Source organism: Macaca thibetana, chromosome 14, assembly GCF_024542745.1.
Source record: "Macaca thibetana thibetana isolate TM-01 chromosome 14, ASM2454274v1, whole genome shotgun sequence".
NCBI classification, from domain to species: Eukaryota; Metazoa; Chordata; class Mammalia; order Primates; family Cercopithecidae; genus Macaca; species Macaca thibetana.
In genome coordinates this window covers 100,183,571-100,200,780 of record NC_065591.1, presented here as the reverse complement: position 1 = coordinate 100,200,780, position 17,210 = coordinate 100,183,571, and the positions used below count along the sequence as shown (strand labels likewise).

Below are 17,210 nucleotides of genomic sequence, written 5' to 3'. Positions count from 1 at the left end.
CAGCATATTACACAAACCACAAACTCTGACTCATCTGTCTCTTGAACAAAACCAGACCATATCTACCACATAGACTTGATTTCAAAATGAAATGAGATTTTAAAATGTTAAAATTATAATGCCTTCCAGGTTATATTATTAGTTTCATTAACAGTTTATATTACTAGTAATTTTACTAAGACCAAAATTAAATTTGTGATGCATTGAAAGTACTGCTTCAATGTTGGGTTTCTGCCCTGAAATTAAATTGGTGAAAACTAAACTGTGTATTTCTCAGTCACTTTATGAAAAGAAGATAGTAAAGAGGAATGCTTAGACTAAGGAAGGAACAAGTGTTCTTAAACATGCCTCACAGAGTACTTACAGTGGAACCCTATTATGATACCAACATGGAAAAAGGGAGAAATCTATGGGTCATCCTGTATTTCACCAGGGGATTGTGATACATTAACTTGCCATGGAAATAAACACTTGTGGATCACAATAACTGTAAATCATACCCAGAGCTAACAGCTTTCATGGGAGCAAAGTAGGGTTTTCTATTTCTAAAAAAATAAGGTCTGTCTTTAAGAATTTCCCCTCCCCTGAAATCAACTACTATTTCCTCAGATTACCTATCTCAGCTTTTCCACACTGCCATGATAAATAAAAAATAGCAAATTCCCTGGATTTATGAAATATGGTTTAAATTACTTATAGGAAAGGTTAATTGTTAGTACAATACTATTTCAAGCAAGTTAACAGTCACAACCCACAGCAAACAGAACTGTTTTAGATATGGTGGGTATTCGATAAACATTTATTACTTAAGAGACCTTTTTTCTCGATGTTCTAAAAGGCTGTAGATAGGCCAGCATTGGATCTGTTGTCATCTTATAAATCTCCCAGAAACTATGTCCAGTCTTTGTGGCTAAAATGTTTTTCAAACAAGTAACAGCTGCTGATCGAACTTTGACACTGAAAAAACAAACAATTCAAATGTCTATCAAGTACACCAGTTATTAATCTTGATGAATGTTAACCTCCACTGAAAAAATTTCAAAACTAAAATATAAAATTTGTATTAGGAAACTTTACATTCACAAAATTCTCCAATATCAAACAAAATTATCAAACGACTTTCACTAGTCATTCAGTAAACCTGAATTACTAATCATTGTAACAGCAATTCCCTTCATTCAATACAGTTTAATTGTGACTACTATAAATTAAAAAGACTCACAAAAAGAAATACTTGAAAATATGTTCTAATACATGTAAGCAATAAAAATTCTGGGAATCCTTTGGTCCACATCTTCATATGCTAAAATCCCTTGAATATCTAAAGTTTTTCCCTGTTAAAGAAAAATACAAAAAACTTCTACCTGCTTCCTAGTATTCTTAAGTTTAAGTCACACTAATATTTCTGTGCATCTGTTTCAGAAAAGCCAATTTCGAATTACTGTGAAACAAATGAAACATCTAATGCTTGCAAATTTTCTGTGGCACTCTCTTCAAAAACTGTGCTTGATATACCTTTAAATACATTTAAAAAATGAGATGAACTGGCTGGGTGTGGTATGGCTCAACCACATAAACCTTGCACATTAAGAGGTTGAGGCAGGAGGATTGCTTGAGCCCAAGAATTTGGGGTTACAGTAAGCATGATCTATGATGTATGATCATGCCACTGCACTCCAGTCTGGGTGATAGAGCAAGACCCTGTCTCAAAAAAAGAAAAAAGAAAAAAAGAGAGAGATGAATTAATACATGTTAATACAAGGATAGATTGATGGCTAGAAGTGATTAAGCAAGGATAGCAGTAAAATATAGAAACTATGTGATAAGCATATGGGTGTTTGCTATAAAATAACTCCCATTTTGCTATGTTTAAAGCTTTTTATAATAAAATGTTCGGAAAGAAACCACAAAATTTGTTTAATGAAACAAAAACAACAAAAGAAAGAAATATATAGGTACATTAAATCAATAATGGAAACAGGGCAGTTAGACATTGTTGCCAATCATTTATTCCTCAAGAGAAGGAGAAAGGGAAGTACAGAAAAAAAATCAAAACACGTATTTATCTTAGAAAGGTGCCTGGTTGTGAGGAAAACCCTTTGAGCCTACCACCAAATATGGTGGTGATGGAATACTCAAAGACACCAATCAATCCATCAACAAATGAGAGAAAGAGCATGCACACAAAAGTAATCTCAACCAACCAGTTGAAATTTCGATATGCGGTGCAATTGTGTTTTGCATACAGAATAAATAAGCAATAGAAAACCCTGTCTGATTAGCTTAAGACTTCTAGGGTTATAAAACAACCTCTCTGCTTTATGGCTTATTTTAAAAGGATCAAAATAAGGCCTCACTTAGAGAAGAGTGGCACCTCTGATATTGACAAGAGCCTAAAACATCTCCCTTTATACTCCCCTATCTTAATTTTCTGTGTAGAACCATCTGGCATTTTTCTTATTTATTGTTTATTTGTCTAGTCCCACTAAAATTTTAACAGGGACCTTGTCTGGAACGTTCACCATTATATCAAGTGTCTGGCACATAGTAGGGTCAATAATTATGTGAATTAATAAAAATACAAGAATTTTCATAAAGACACTGAGATTAAAAAAAGGACAAAGCTTTAGTCACTGAGAGTATCAATTTGTGTGAAGTATCATTCTCCATGAATGTCATATTAAGTGGGATTACATATAAGGTATCAATAAATACTCACCAATCTTCTACCAGTGTGTTATTCAGGTAGGTCAGCATTATGAAGGTCCACTGAAGTTCTTTACCTTCAAATAACTTAAGGGCCTTGGTATAAGATGCATCTTTACTATGTTGTATAGCTATGGTAGAGAAATCTATAGGACCCACTTCTCCCAAGCAGCTTCCAACAGCCTCTACATATAGAAATTCTATTTCAGTAGAGTCATAGGTAAGAGATCATACATAAAACTGAAATTTTCTAATTTCAAAACTATGGTGCTGTTTTGCTGTACTTCAAGAATTAGCCCTAAGGCCGAGTGCGGTGGCTCACACCTGTTAATCCCAGCACTTTGGGGGACAGAGGCGGGTGGATCACCTGAGGTCAGGAGTTCGAGACTAGCCTGGCCAACATGGTAAAGCCCCATCTTTACTAAAAATACAAAATTAGCCAGGCGTGGTGGCGCAGGCCTGTAATCCCAGCTACTCAGGAGGCTGAGGCAGGAGAATCACTTGAACCCAGGAGGCGGAGGCTGCAGTGAGCCGAGATTGCACCACTGCACTCTAGCCTGGGTGAAAAAAAAAAAAAAAGAGAGAGAGAGAATCAACCTTAAAACTGTTAAAATTTTTGTTGTGATATCACACAAATTCCATAATCTTAAACACACAGTTCAATGAAAATTTATACATACAAATATACATTTCTTCTGCCTGTGTTCTCCCTAACCAGATGAAGATAGGACATTTTCAGTAACCCAGAGGGCTCTTCGTGCTCTTTTCATCATGATGGTATTTACTAAAATAAGTTCACAAATTTTTTGAGAGTCCTTTCAAAGGGTAGAACCTAATTTCCCTCCCGTTGAGTGTGGGCTGTACTTAGTGATTCACTTCTAACAAACAGAATGTATATAAGTCTTTCACCTCTTTGATTAAATTTATTCCTGGGTATTTCTTTCTTTTAGATGCTATCATAAATGGAATTGCTTTTCTAATTCTTTCTGGATTGTCCACTGCTAGTATATACAAACACCACTAATTATGTGTTGATCTTGTACCCTGCAATTTTGCTAAATTCATTTATTAGTTCTACAGTAGCTTTCTTGTGGATTCTCTGGGATTTTCTCTACCATATCATCTGCAAATACAGATAGTTTTACTTCCTTTCTAATTGGCATGCTATTAATTTCTTTTTCTTGTTTAATTGCTCTGGCTAGAACTTCCAGTACAATGTTGAACAGCAGTAGTGAAAGTGGACAGCCCTGTCTCATTCCTGATCTTAGGGGGAAAGCTGTGAGTACAAACCACATTAATTTTATGCCACACAGGAAAGCCACTTAGGGCTTCAGTTATAAATCAGGTCTGTCCCTAAAAGCAGTGCCACTATGGCAAGGAGGTAAATACGTTGGTTAAAGAAAACTTCTACAGTTCTGGGAAGATTCTGTTTCTTAGTCTGGGTGCTACATGTACAAGTGTACTCTGCGAACGTTCTTCAAGCTAGGTATTTTTGATCTGTATACTTTTCTATATATAGGATATATCTCAATTTTAAAAATCTAAAAAAAAGGAAGTACTCTAGATATTAGGCTCCTACCGAGAAGTTAAGACTGTTGAAGAAAGATAGTAGAATCTGTGAAACACTACTTATTCCTCCTATTTTTCTAATTTGAAGCAAAACCATCATGAGAGCTTCAAGCTGACTTTAATCAGGTGATTTCTCCATCCAGTGGTCACTAAATCTAAACACATAAACTAAACATGATGTTGGCTTCTTATCTTACATTAGGTTTCCCCTCAAATGGCTATAGGAAAGGACTTGAATGGTTTTTAATTATTTAAGTTTAATCTAGCCCTCCAAGTCTTCATTCTTATGTCTGTTACATAACAAAAGACACTGAGTACCTGTCAGTTATATTTATAAAATATATTGGCAGTCAATATTTGCAACTGAACTCTAAAAATAGGTATTTCTGACTTTCTGAAATATTTACAAGGCATTTTCAAATTAAGTTATACACATATGTAAATCTATTAACTTTTCATTTTATATGAATATTTAAGGAAGAAAAGTACAAAAGGGGGCTTTTTAGGGACACTTTAATTAAATAGGCATGTAACTTAGCTAGCATCTCATATTTCCCCAATATCCCAAATGACAAACCCTCACTTATTTTGAAGATATAATAAAGATGACCACTCATATAATAAAGATGACCACCACATAACTCACATTCAGCCAATACAATCATGCTTTGCTTAATGACACAGATATGTTCTGAGAAATGTGTCACTGGGCAATTCTGTCATTGTGCGACCATCAAAGAATATACTTACACAAACCTAGATGGTATAGCCTACTACATACCTAGGCTATATGGTATAGCTTATTGCATCTAGGCTACAAACCTGTATAGCATGTTACTATACTGAATACTACAGGCAGTTGTAACACAATAGTAAGTATTTGTATATCTAAACAGAAAACATACAGTAAAAATACAGTATTATAATCACATATAATCCTATATGTGATCCACGGTTGACTGAAATGTTGTCATGCAGCACATGACTGTAGTTTACCTAGAACTTCTTTTTCACCAGTGTGGTTTATTGCCATCTTGGATAACTGCAACAAATTGACAACTAGCTTCACCATAATCCCATCTTGTGGATTACCTAGAAATAGTTTTTTAAAAATTAGTTTCAACTAGCACAAAGACAACACTTTTGTTTACAATAACATATATATTAAATTATCTGACTAGAAAATGTCTATAAAGTTTAAAGAAGGTTTTAAGTCATGAGTAGCTCAAAAAATACGTAGGGAATGAATCTGAACTTCCTTAATACCACAGATTCTTTTGAAAGTGATTAGCAATATTTGACAACAGAGAAAATAAAATATCTTAAACAAATTGTGCAGATAAGTCAACACTTTAGCAAAATCACAAACAGAAGCACAAGAATCATTCAACATTAAAGCTAGAAGGGACTTTGGGAGCTTGCTTGGCTTTTTAACATCTAACATTTACAGTTTAGACCAGCCCTGTCCCACAGAACTTTCTGCAATGATGGAAATGTCTATAATCTACACTGTCCAATGATCACTACTGACCAAATGTACTACAGAGAACTTCATATGTGTTCAATACAATGAAAAAACTGAACTTCAAATTTCATTTAATTTTACTTCACTTAAATAGCCAAATGGCTAGTGGCTGTAATGCACAAGGCAGATCTAGCCCATAAAATACTCAAGAACACAAGAACAAGAAATAATGGTGTTTCTATTTACATACATTTTATACATCTCAAAAGTACTAGAAACTCTGCTCAGTCAAAACTAAAATTCATTTTAAAAAGTACAGAGGGTAAAAACAACACAAGAGAAATACAAAATTAGACCAGGCGTGGTGGCTCACGCCTGTAATCACAGAACTTTGGGAGACCAAGGTGGGCGGGATCACCTGAGGTCAGGAGTTCGAGACCAGCCTGGACAACATGTGAAACCCCGTCTCTGCTAAAGATATAAAAAATCAGCTGGGCATGGTGGCACACAACTGTAATCCCTGCTACTCGGGAGGCTGGGGCAGGAGAATCATCTGAGCCCGGGAGGTGGAGGCTGCAGTGAGCGGAGATCATGTCACTGTACTCCAGCCTGGGTGACAGAGCGACACTCTGTCTCAGAAAAAAAAAAGAAAGAGAAAGTTTCCCAAATACTGTAATAATGCACATTTCAAATCAAATTAACATAAATAAGAGATGTTTCGTAAGTAAAAAGCAAGCTAGAAAAACTTACAAATACATACATACATATATATACATAACACACATAACACACATGGCTAAAGTATTAAAATGAGACATATTTCTTTCATTCAGGTAAATTGGACTAGAAGACAAGACTAGCTTGTATGTCTGGCTCTAAGGAATTAAAATTTTCTTTTACATGGTCAGAAGGTGTTAAAATGTTTAAGCATGGGCCGGGCACAATGGCTCACGCCTGTAATCCCAGCACTTTGGGAGGCTGAGGTGGGCGGATCGCCTGAGCTCAGGAGTTCAAGACCAGCCTGGCCAACGTGGTGAAACCCTGTCTCTACTAAAAAAAAGTACAAAAAATTAGCCAGGCATAGTGGCAGGTGCCTGTAATCCCAGCTACTAGGGAGGCTGAGGCTCGAGAATCTGAGCTTGGGAAGTGGAGGTTGCAGTGAGCCAAGATAGCGCCACTGCACTCCAGCCTGGGCAACAAGAGCGAAACTCTATCTTAAAAGAAAAAAAGAAGAAGTTAAAAATGTTTAAGCATGGCTAGACGCCATGGCTCATGCCTCTAATCCCAATGCTTTGTGAAGCTAAGGCAGGAGGATCGCTTGAGGCCAGGAATTCGAGACCAACCTAGGCAACATAGTGGGACCCCTGTCCCTACAAAAAATAAAAAAAATTTTTAAAAAGTAGCTATGTGTAGTGGTGTGTGCCTATAGTCCCAGTTATTCAGAAGGCTGAGACAGGAGAATTCCTTGAACCCAGGAATTCAACATCACAGTAAGTTACGATGGTGCCACTGCACTCCAGCGTGGGTGACAGAGTGAGACTCTTAAAAAATAAAAATAAAAAAATTCTGTCTCTTAAAAAAAAAAATTTAGGCAGTAGAAAAACATGATCATATTTGGGTTTAGAGAAATCGTTATGGCAGAGGATGAATAAAATAGGAAGAGTTCAGGGTGAGGAGACCAGTTAGGACCAGTTTTACAGTTAGATGAGAAATGAGGGTCTGAACTAAATGATGAGAGCCTGAACTAAGTCTCTGACAGTGAAACCAAGAGCAAGACTTTACAAAATATTCTTTCAAAAAGAAACAAGTAGAAATAACCCATGTCATTAAAATTAGTACCCTGAGATGCTCTCATAATGTCCATCATCTGATCTTTATGTAGTTCCAGTTGTCTTCGAAGATCCTTTAGTCCTTCAAGTCTTGTCAATGGAAGTGCATCATAAACACTTACTGAGAGAAAATGGTTAATTTCCTAAAAGAGAAAATTAATTAAAATGTAACTTGCTTTTAACATGTATTGGTTAAGCCTGTGAAATAAAACTTAAAAGAAAAAAATTAGTTAAGTGCCATTTATAGACACTGACTCATGTCTCTATTACTACTAAACAAGGAAGAAATAAATGACTTCTTCCACTGCAAACCTTACAATGTTTTAATTCTTTCTTTTAGACAGAGTCTCGCTCTGTCATTAAGGCTAGAGTGCAGTGGCACTATTGAGGCTCACTGCTACCTCTGCCTCCCGGGTTCAAGTGATTCTAATGTCTCAGCCTCCCGAATAGCTGGCATTTACAGGAATGTGCCACCACGCCTAGCTAATTTTGTATTTTTAGTAGAGACGGGGTTTTGCCATGTTGGCCAGGCTGGTCTCAAGCTCCTGACCTCACATGATCTGCCCGCCTCAGCCTTCCAAAGTGCTGGGATTACAGGCGTGAGCCACTGCACCCGGCCTAACCCTTTAAATTCTAATAGACTCTCTCATGGTAACACAGATTTCAAGATTATTATAGCATACTCAACTGGAGGGAAATGCTTAAATTTCTCTTTAGTAGTATAACTCTACGTCTTAACATATTTAAATATGTTTTTATATTTACACAGTCAAATACAGACTATCATTTAAAAATTATAATTAAGATCTGTATGGAAGAATATACCTAAACATAATTTTGAGGTTTATAAAGATTAAAACTTGAAATATGCTTTCAAAAGTTAAACATTATCTCTTACACAAACATTAAATTGACATTGAAAAGATCCAATGGTAGTTTTGAGCTATTAGTGGACCTTAGGATCTTATGTGTTAAAATCAAAACTATTTTACGTCACATTCCTTGAAAACTTAAATTTGGATCTTTACCAGGAAGTTTTGATATTTATACTTTGACTTCAACACAAAGAGATACATTAAGATTCATTTTTTTATTTGTTAAGTAGGTAGATCTCATGTTATACACACATACACACACAGGTATGTGTGTATATACATATATACACATATATATCTATGTATATATATCTATGTATATATATATCTATATGTATCTATGAATATATATACAGTAATCAAGACTATATATACATAGATATATATATGTATTTTTTTGAGACTGGGTCTCACTCTGTCACCCAGGCTGGAGTGCAGTGGCACAATCTTGGCTTATTGCAGCCTTGACCTCCAGGGCTCAGGTGATCCTTCCACCTGAGCTACCTCAGTAGCTGATTCTACAAGCACATATCACCATGCGACTAATTTTTCGTAGAGACGGGGTTTCGTCATGTTGCCCAGGCTGGTCTTGAACTCCTGGGCTCAGGCAATCCTCCTGCCTCAGCCTCCCAAAAGTGCTGAGATTTTAGGCATGAGCCAATGTGCCTGGCCTACGTATATATTTTTAATCACAATTTTAAAAAAGATTCCATTTTTTACTGCTAGAGCACTACAGATTTTTAAAAAGTACTACGGTCTATGTTCTTTAATAAAAAATAGTAGATCATGAAATTTTTATTACCTCCAAGAGTGAAAAGGGTCCTCTACTATATTTGATTTTTTGCTGAGCAATACGCAAATCCTTAAAAACAACATGGTCAGGAAAAGGATCTAAAAGCTTAATCGTGAGATAGAGGTTTTCATTATCCTTGTTATCTATCACTAAGTATTTCAACAAGTCCAATACCTAAATATAATTTAAAAAGAAAAAATTATGAGAGAAATAATTTTAAAGTAAGCCAACAAAACTTACTGTAATAAATGATAAAATCTATTAACCTAGATCAGATTAAATGTTCTAATTACGTGTAAGATACCCAGTTTTTAGTTTCCGTGTTTTCAAATAATTCAGTAACTATGTAAGGTACTACTACAAGGTGGGTACTGAGGTTAAAAAAAAAAAGCCAGTATTAATGAAACAGTTTATATAAGTAGTAACTCGAACACCACCATAATGTTGTGAACTGCTATCTCTAGTTTTGACTACCTCTATACTTCAGCATAGTAGATGAAACTATCAGGTTATTTATTAGATCAAAAGTACCAAGTACTCTGTAATTGATTACAAAAGTTAATTCATTAAGCATATTGTTCCAATCATTTTACAAAAAAATTCTCAATAAACTCACCAATTATATCAAGTAAACAAAAAACACTCAAATCCTTCTAACAATACTTTATAAATATATTTTAAATACCATTCTGAAGATGATTCAGAAAATTACCTGTTTCTGAACTTCCACCTGCTCATCCACAAGGGGTATAAGTGTACCAACAATAACATGAAGATGGTTTTCTAGAGCATCCTTACAGTAAGTCACTGCTGTCTGGCAAACTTGACTTAATAAGTCACAACAAAGGGAGAAGCTACGTAATGACACATCCATGACACGAGAAGGCCTAATAGAGGGAGAAAACAACAACCAGTAAGTTCTGGAAAATTACTCTGAAATAAATTCATTCAGAAGTCACTTTTGTTCAGCATCTCTTAATTCTTATATGCCTTGACATAAATATTTTAATGTCTTATAAGCTAAAATGAGAAGTGACATCAGCAAAATGCAGAATAGACAGCTCTAAGCTTCCATCCATTAACAGAAACATTGAAAAACAGGCAAACTTATCAGAACTAATTTTGTTAGAATTCTGTAAAATAGTCAAAGGTTTACAGTAATCAAGAAAATACTGAATCAAGAAAAATGCAACTGAAAAGCAGTAGGAAAGCTTTGTGGTGACTTTACTTGTCCTTGCCCACCCCTACCCCAGGTTGGCAACAATCACAAAAGCAGCGGCCTATATCCTCGGTGTGAGACGCTGGCTCATGATCGTTCATGGAGCTAAGTAGATTAGTTGCAAACTATTGTATATGTCTATTCTAACCTGTCTGGAGCCAAGGACTGATGTAAAGCGCATGGCTCTGTTTTGTTTAACCTCACACAAGCTACAAAAGATATGGGTGTTGCTTGAAACTTTGTAAGGCTGACCAACAACCTGCAGGTGCACAGGGCAAAAGATTACTGTTGAGACATACAAGAGGCTGCCTAAAGCCTAGGAGTAGCTGGAGAGAGTATTTCTTTGGGAAATTAGTGTAGTCAAAAGCACCCACAGATTAGGGGGAATTTAGAAAGCCACACACATGCTCAAGATAAGACTCTTGCTCAGAAAAGACCAGAGAAGACCCTAAGCTTGTATTTGGGGCTGATCCCAAGCAATGTAAGCATGGCTAAGTGTTGAAGAAGAATCCTAGCATAAAGCCAATCTGCAAACACTAGGAAAAGTTTTCTCCTCTCATACTTCCTCATCCCAACACTCTTGGCTTCCAAGGAAATCTCTATCTAAACTTACAAGCTAAGGTACAAAGTTTTCAGTGACCACACAAGGCAAGACACAAAAGGACATATATTGTACAACTCTAGATTAAAATATCTACAATAGGCAAATTCATTGAGACAGAAAATAGATGAGTTTCTCAATGGCCAGGAAGGGGGAAGGGGGAATGTGGAGTCATTGTGGAATGAGTAGAGAGGTTCAGTTTGAGATAATGAAAGTTTTAGATAGTGGTGATGGTTGCACAACAATGGAAATGTAATTGATGCCACTGAACTGGCCACTTAATAGCAAAAATAAAAAATTTTGTTACATATTTTACCACAATAAAAAAGACATTAACAAATAGAAATCTCATTAAAACCAATGGAAAAGATTAGAGATGCTAAATCGAACAATCCCAATTCTTGTTTTGTTCTTTTTTTTTCTTTTTTTTTTTTTTTTTTGAGACGGAGTCTTACTCTGTCGCCCAGGCTGGAGTGCAGTGGCGCAAGCTCGACTCACTGCAAGCTCCCAGGTTCACGCCATTCTCCTGCCTCAGCCTCCCGAGTAGCTGGGACTACAGGCGCCCGCCACCATGCCCGGCTAATTTTTTTGTATTTTTAGTAGAGACGTGGTTTCACTGTGTTAGCCAGGATGGTCTCGATCTCCTGACCTCGTGATCCACCCGCCTTGGCCTCCCAAAGTGCTGGGATTCTAGGTGTGAGCCACCGCGCCCAGCTGAATAACCCCAATTCTATAGTAACGTTTATTTGAGGCCATCGATAGCTAGAATATTAGTATTAAAATGTTGAAGATCCTTCTTAAGATTTCTAGAATTGGAGAAGTAGCCCATTTTTTTTTTTTTAATTGAATGAAAGTCTCAATCTGTTGCCCAGGCAGGAATGCAGTGGTGCAATCAAGGCTCACTGGCAGCCTCAAGCTCATGAGCTCAAGTCATCCTCCTACTTCAGCCTCCTAAGTAGCTAGAACTACAGGCGCATATCATCATACCCGGATAATTTTCTTTCTTTTTCTTTTTGAAACAAGAGTCTCACTCTGTCTCCCAGGCTGGAGTGTAGTGGCACAATCTTTGCTCACTGTAACCTGCAACCTCTGCCTCCCGAGCTCAAGCAATCCTCCCACCTCAGGCTCCAGAGTAGCTGAGACTACAGGTACATGCCACAATCCCTGGCTAATTTTTTAAAAAATTTTTTGTAGAGATGGGGTTTCACATCATGTTGCCCAGACTGGTCTCTAACTCTGGGTTCAAGCAATCCACCTACCCCAACCTCCCAAAGTGCTGGGATTATAGGTGTGACCTACCACACCTAGTACTAATTTTCTTTTTTAAAAAATTTTTAGTAGAAACGAGGTCTGCTATGTTTCCCAGGCAAGTAGTGCAATCTTTAAAAACTAATAGGTAAATACAATAGACATCTTAAAAAGCAAAATTCAGAAAGCAACACTCTGGTATCTACCTCTTAGAAGCATATAAACTTTCAATTAAAAGAACAGGATAGGCTGGGCATAGTAGCTCATGCCTGTAATCCTAGCACGTTGGGAGGCTGAAGCTGACAGTTCGCTTAAGCACAGGAGTTTGAGACCACCCTGGGCAATATGGTGAAACCCCACTTCTACAAAACACACAAAAAATTAATCGGGCATGGTGGTATGCTCCTGTAGTCCCAGCTACTCAGGAAGCTGAGGAGGAAGGATAATCTGAACCCAGGAGGTTGAGGATGCAGTGAGCCATGATTGCACCCAGCCTGGGCAGACAGAGTGAGTCTTTGTCTCAAAACAAAACAAAGCAAAAAAAAAAAAGGAAGAGGAGGATAGAAAGACTGCTTATATATTGGTCCGAATATGTTACTTACCTTTGGTTGATATAGTGAATCAAAGTATAAATAACATCTCGAAGAACAAACGCCCAAGCTCCTCCTAAGCCACTTTTTATATCTTTCAGTAATAAACTAACGAACAGGTGGTATATTTTAAGAATTCTGTGCTTCTTATAAACATTATTTGTTTCAGCTGCTTGCTCACATATGGCAAGAAGAATTTTCTGATAGGAATCCTAGAAAATAAATAGATTTAGTAAAAACTTGTTTAATTAGATACTCGGCTATAATAAATACATTTTATATTTTTTCTTCAAATATTTGAATACATACACATTTTATATTTAAAATAACTAACAGAATTTAGATTTGGGTTCGATACCAAGTGCAAAATGTTACATTAAGAAAATTACTATCTTCAACTATTGCCAATTTATTTAATTTTCAGAAAGTAAACTGTAATTAAATAGTATATTCCTATGAAAAAGTAAATACATTCCCTGAGCTAATATATGACTAAAGTGTCACAAGATTCTGTTCTCATATGCAACATATTTGAATTAAAGCTGACAAGTAAAATACCATTTAAACTTGTAAATGAATGTTTTCCTTTTTAATTATGAGATAAATTTTTTATTTGTTTACTTTTCCTCTTTAAGATGTACTTACAAAGATTTTTTTAGCTAAAAAAGAAGGAATGCTCTATTATTAAACTCATCATGTATACTTACAGGGCTTTTGGAAAGAATTTCTAAAATGCTCTTTAGCTTGGTTTTATGACAATTGCTGATATAGGCAAATGTTGCTTTAATCACATGCGATGGAAAATGAGGTGGATTAGGAGCAGGATCCAAATCCCTAACAGAGTTAAGGGAAAAAATACAGTCATCATTTTAAAAAGTTTTGTTCATAGACCAGTGAACTTCCAAAATGAAAATTTAGATTTTAATAACCCCCAAATTCAAAAACTATTTTTCTACTGGAAAACTACCTTTAATAAAATCACAAATAAATATCAGAGTCCAGATATATAAATCAGATTATCTAAATACCTTTCACCCTCAATAACTTAAATAACCTTAAATGATCTTATAATGATTTTCTTAAAAAATCTTTTAAGGCAGTTCCGCAAATGAGCCTCAGTATTATTTCAGATCAGAATCAAAGCTCTATGCCAGTACTGAAAAAGCAGTATTTTAAGACATGGCAATCGATACTTATTTAGACAGCGTGAAATTACATATGTAAAAGTACTTTCTCAGATATTATTACTATTTTATATGCCCAGCATGGTAGGGCACATGAAAAAAAAAAAAAAAAAAAAAAAAAAAACTAAAGCATATTTTCAAGTAACTTACAATCACACCAGGAAAATAACTCTAATGTGCATATACAACTCAGAGACATTCACATCCAAATTAAATTGTACAGATAATAAAGCACAATAAAGAAAAGGTGAGGCTGGGCACAGTGGCTCATGCCTGTAATCCCAGGACTTTGATTGGCCAACACGGGGGAATCACTTGAGGCCAGGAGTTCGAGACCAGCCTGGGCAATATGGTGAAACCCCGTCTCTACCAAAAACATAAAAAATTAGCCAGGTGTAGTGGTGCACATCTGTTGTCCCAGCTACTCGAGAGGCTGAGGTGGAAGGAAGGATCACTTGAGCCTGGGAGGTGGAGGTGGCAGTGGGCTGAGATTATGCCACCACACTCCAGCCTGAGCAAAAGAGTGAGACTCCATCTCAAAAAAAAAAAAAAAAAAAAGAAAGAAAAAAAAGAAAAGGTAATCAAGAAAGGCAAGACCTAGATAAAGAGAACTAGGAATAATGTGCATGAAGAAAAAAATTTCAAGGGACAACAGATGGCACAATGTTCAAATATTACAGAAAGACTAAGAAAAGGTTATTGGGTTGGCCAACCAAGTGGTCAATTTAGAAAGAGTAATCACTGTGGGGAGACTACGGTAAAAGAGGATAGGTAATTACTTCAATTCAAAGGTGGCTATTTTTAAAGAAACAAACTTTTAAAAAAGAGTGATGTCTATAAATTGAAATAGACATTGAAGGTGTCAACTAATAAACTTCTTTAAGAACTTGTGAAGCTACAGCTAGTTCTCTAAGTTTAAAATGTACATACCCTGAAAAGTCACAGAGGTCAGTGCTCTGACTGGCACTAGAATTTGCTGGCTCATGTAACGTCATCAATAACTCCACCACAATCTCTGGTAAGTTACTAATGAATAAATGATCGATCTGCAAGGGCACAAAATTAAAATACATCTAATATTTTATATCTTTGAACCTCAAGACAGCTCAAAAGGCATATATTACCTTATTTCCAAAATTATTCAACGATTGCAAAAGAAAATAGATGACTCAAAGTCCAAAATCTACAAGATTATAACTAACTCCACCTTTTTCTTCTATGCAGCGAACCTGTAGACTAAGACGAAAAAGTAGGAAAATCAAGCCAAACAAGGCTCCTTTAATCCAATTCTTCAATTTTACAGAATCATTTTAAATAAGACTTCAGGCCTATCATTAAGTTATGTGACCTGGTAATTTTTCTGCCAACCAAATTTCCCACTGTTCTGTAACTGCCCCTCTAACTGAATTTTACTCTTGGCTTTTTATTTGGGAATTCTTTCTCAATTACAGAACTTTACCGTTAAGAATTCCCAGTGACTGGGAATAATCTCATCTTTGTTCCCTGCATAACTTCTTCCCAGACTTCTACTTGAGTGCCATCCCAAATTCTAAGGCTAGCTGATATCCACATCCCCTTTCATCAATAGTAGAATAAAACCCTCCCCAACAGATTTGGACTTTTCATCAGTCTACTTCCCACTACAGACAGGTAGCTTCACAAAAGACACAAATTCTCTAAATACAAAGAATAAGTCTGCTATGTTACATGTTAGTTAAATGAATGAGATTTGTGAAGTCTTAAGGGTGAATTTAACAACTTTCCAAATAAGGAATTACAGTGATCTAAACCAAAAGGCAAATGGCTACTTTACTTAATGCATAAGGAAGTTCAAAAACATACTTCCTAATAAAAAATATTTTAGAAGGTGACAAGGAAGAAACCTAACGTAAATGAGGCAGGGCAATAAGGTCTGGAGGAAGGGAACCTAGGGCCAATCCACGCTGACTTCCTAGAACGAAATCAAAAGGAAAACCCCAACTTTCCACGCTCAAGTAACGAAAGGACAAGAGGCTACTCCCCTTTGCAACCCCCTCCCTTTTACTGTGGCAGATAAGAAATTGAAAGTACCTCTGATTGGTCCCCTCCTATAACTAATCAGACTGATTATGAGCCACTACTTTATTTACATAGGACGTATACCAAGTAACCAATGGGAAACCTCTAAAGGGTATTTAAACCCCAGATTATTCTGTAACCAGGCCCTTGAGCCACTTGCTTGGGGCCAACTCCCACGCTGTGGAGTATAATTTCATTTTTGATAAATTTCTGCCCTTGTTGCTTCATTCTTTCCTTGCTTTGTGTGTTTTATACAATTTTTTTTTTTTTGAGACAAAGTCTCCCTCTGTTGCCCAGGCTGGAGTGCAGTGGCACCATCTTGGCTCACTGTAACCTCCGCCTCCTGGGTTCAAGTGATTCTCCTGATTCAGCTTCCCAAACAGCTGGGATTACAGGCACGCATCACCATACCCAGTAGAGATGGGGTTTCACCATGTTGGCCAGGTTGGTCTCGAATTCCTGTTATTTAATTTTTGCTGTTCTTCATTCTTGAGGCAAGTGTTTCAGTCAAGATTGAGCATAATTACTTTTCCCTCCAAAACCTATTCAGGCTCTAAAAATTGCTGTCTTTTGGTTTGAATATATTAAAAAAGAATAGTAAGATTAAGAATGCTCAGAAGACTAAGCTGGGAGATTGAATGAGAGTGGCTAGAGGCTGTCTCTCTCAAATCCCATAACCTCTGGAGTGCCTATTTCTGTTCCAGCTGTCTTTGGGAAAGGAGTCCTCAGCTCACCAATTCCCTTCAGACGGCAGACTTACAACCAGTTCTGAATAGGTCCACCTAAGCAACTGAGGAAATGCTATTCCATTTCTTGGTTCAATATAGATAACTAGGAAACTAAAAAAAAAGGTCTCTTGAAGTTTACCTAATATTGACCAAGTTTGGTTAGTTATCCCTTACTTATATCCAAAATAAATAAACACATAAATAAATTTGGGGTGACCACAGCTTTTTTATCTTAAAAAATTTGTATGTATGTTTTAATATAAGTTGCTTCAAAAAAATTTGGAATGTATATAATTATAAAACAAACGAAGCTTGTTAAATCCTTCTTTACTTGACTCCTTCTTT

General features: G+C 36.3%; 2 protein-coding genes across 9 annotated transcripts in view; one reads left to right on the top strand and one right to left on the bottom strand.

Annotated features, from left to right (window-relative positions):
- The window catches only part of POGLUT3 (protein O-glucosyltransferase 3), a 603,612-nt gene that overhangs the window by 181,290 nt on the left and 405,112 nt on the right, over nucleotides 1-17,210 (top strand). The gene's annotated exons all lie outside the window — the stretch shown is intronic.
- ATM (ATM serine/threonine kinase) overlaps nucleotides 1-17,210 on the bottom strand; it is a 134,418-nt gene that overhangs the window by 58,979 nt on the left and 58,229 nt on the right. For all 8 annotated transcript variants that reach the window (XM_050758671.1, XM_050758672.1, XM_050758670.1 and 5 more), the window contains 9 exons: nucleotides 15,010-15,125; nucleotides 13,603-13,729; nucleotides 12,908-13,107; nucleotides 9,950-10,124; nucleotides 9,247-9,411; nucleotides 7,580-7,712; nucleotides 5,272-5,367; nucleotides 2,720-2,891; nucleotides 816-957 (listed from right to left, as the gene is read on the bottom strand). In XM_050758671.1, the coding sequence (XP_050614628.1) occupies nucleotides 816-957; nucleotides 2,720-2,891; nucleotides 5,272-5,367; nucleotides 7,580-7,712; nucleotides 9,247-9,411; nucleotides 9,950-10,124; nucleotides 12,908-13,107; nucleotides 13,603-13,729; nucleotides 15,010-15,125 (1,326 nt within the window). The remainder of the gene's footprint in view (nucleotides 1-815; nucleotides 958-2,719; nucleotides 2,892-5,271; nucleotides 5,368-7,579; nucleotides 7,713-9,246; nucleotides 9,412-9,949; nucleotides 10,125-12,907; nucleotides 13,108-13,602; nucleotides 13,730-15,009; nucleotides 15,126-17,210) is intronic.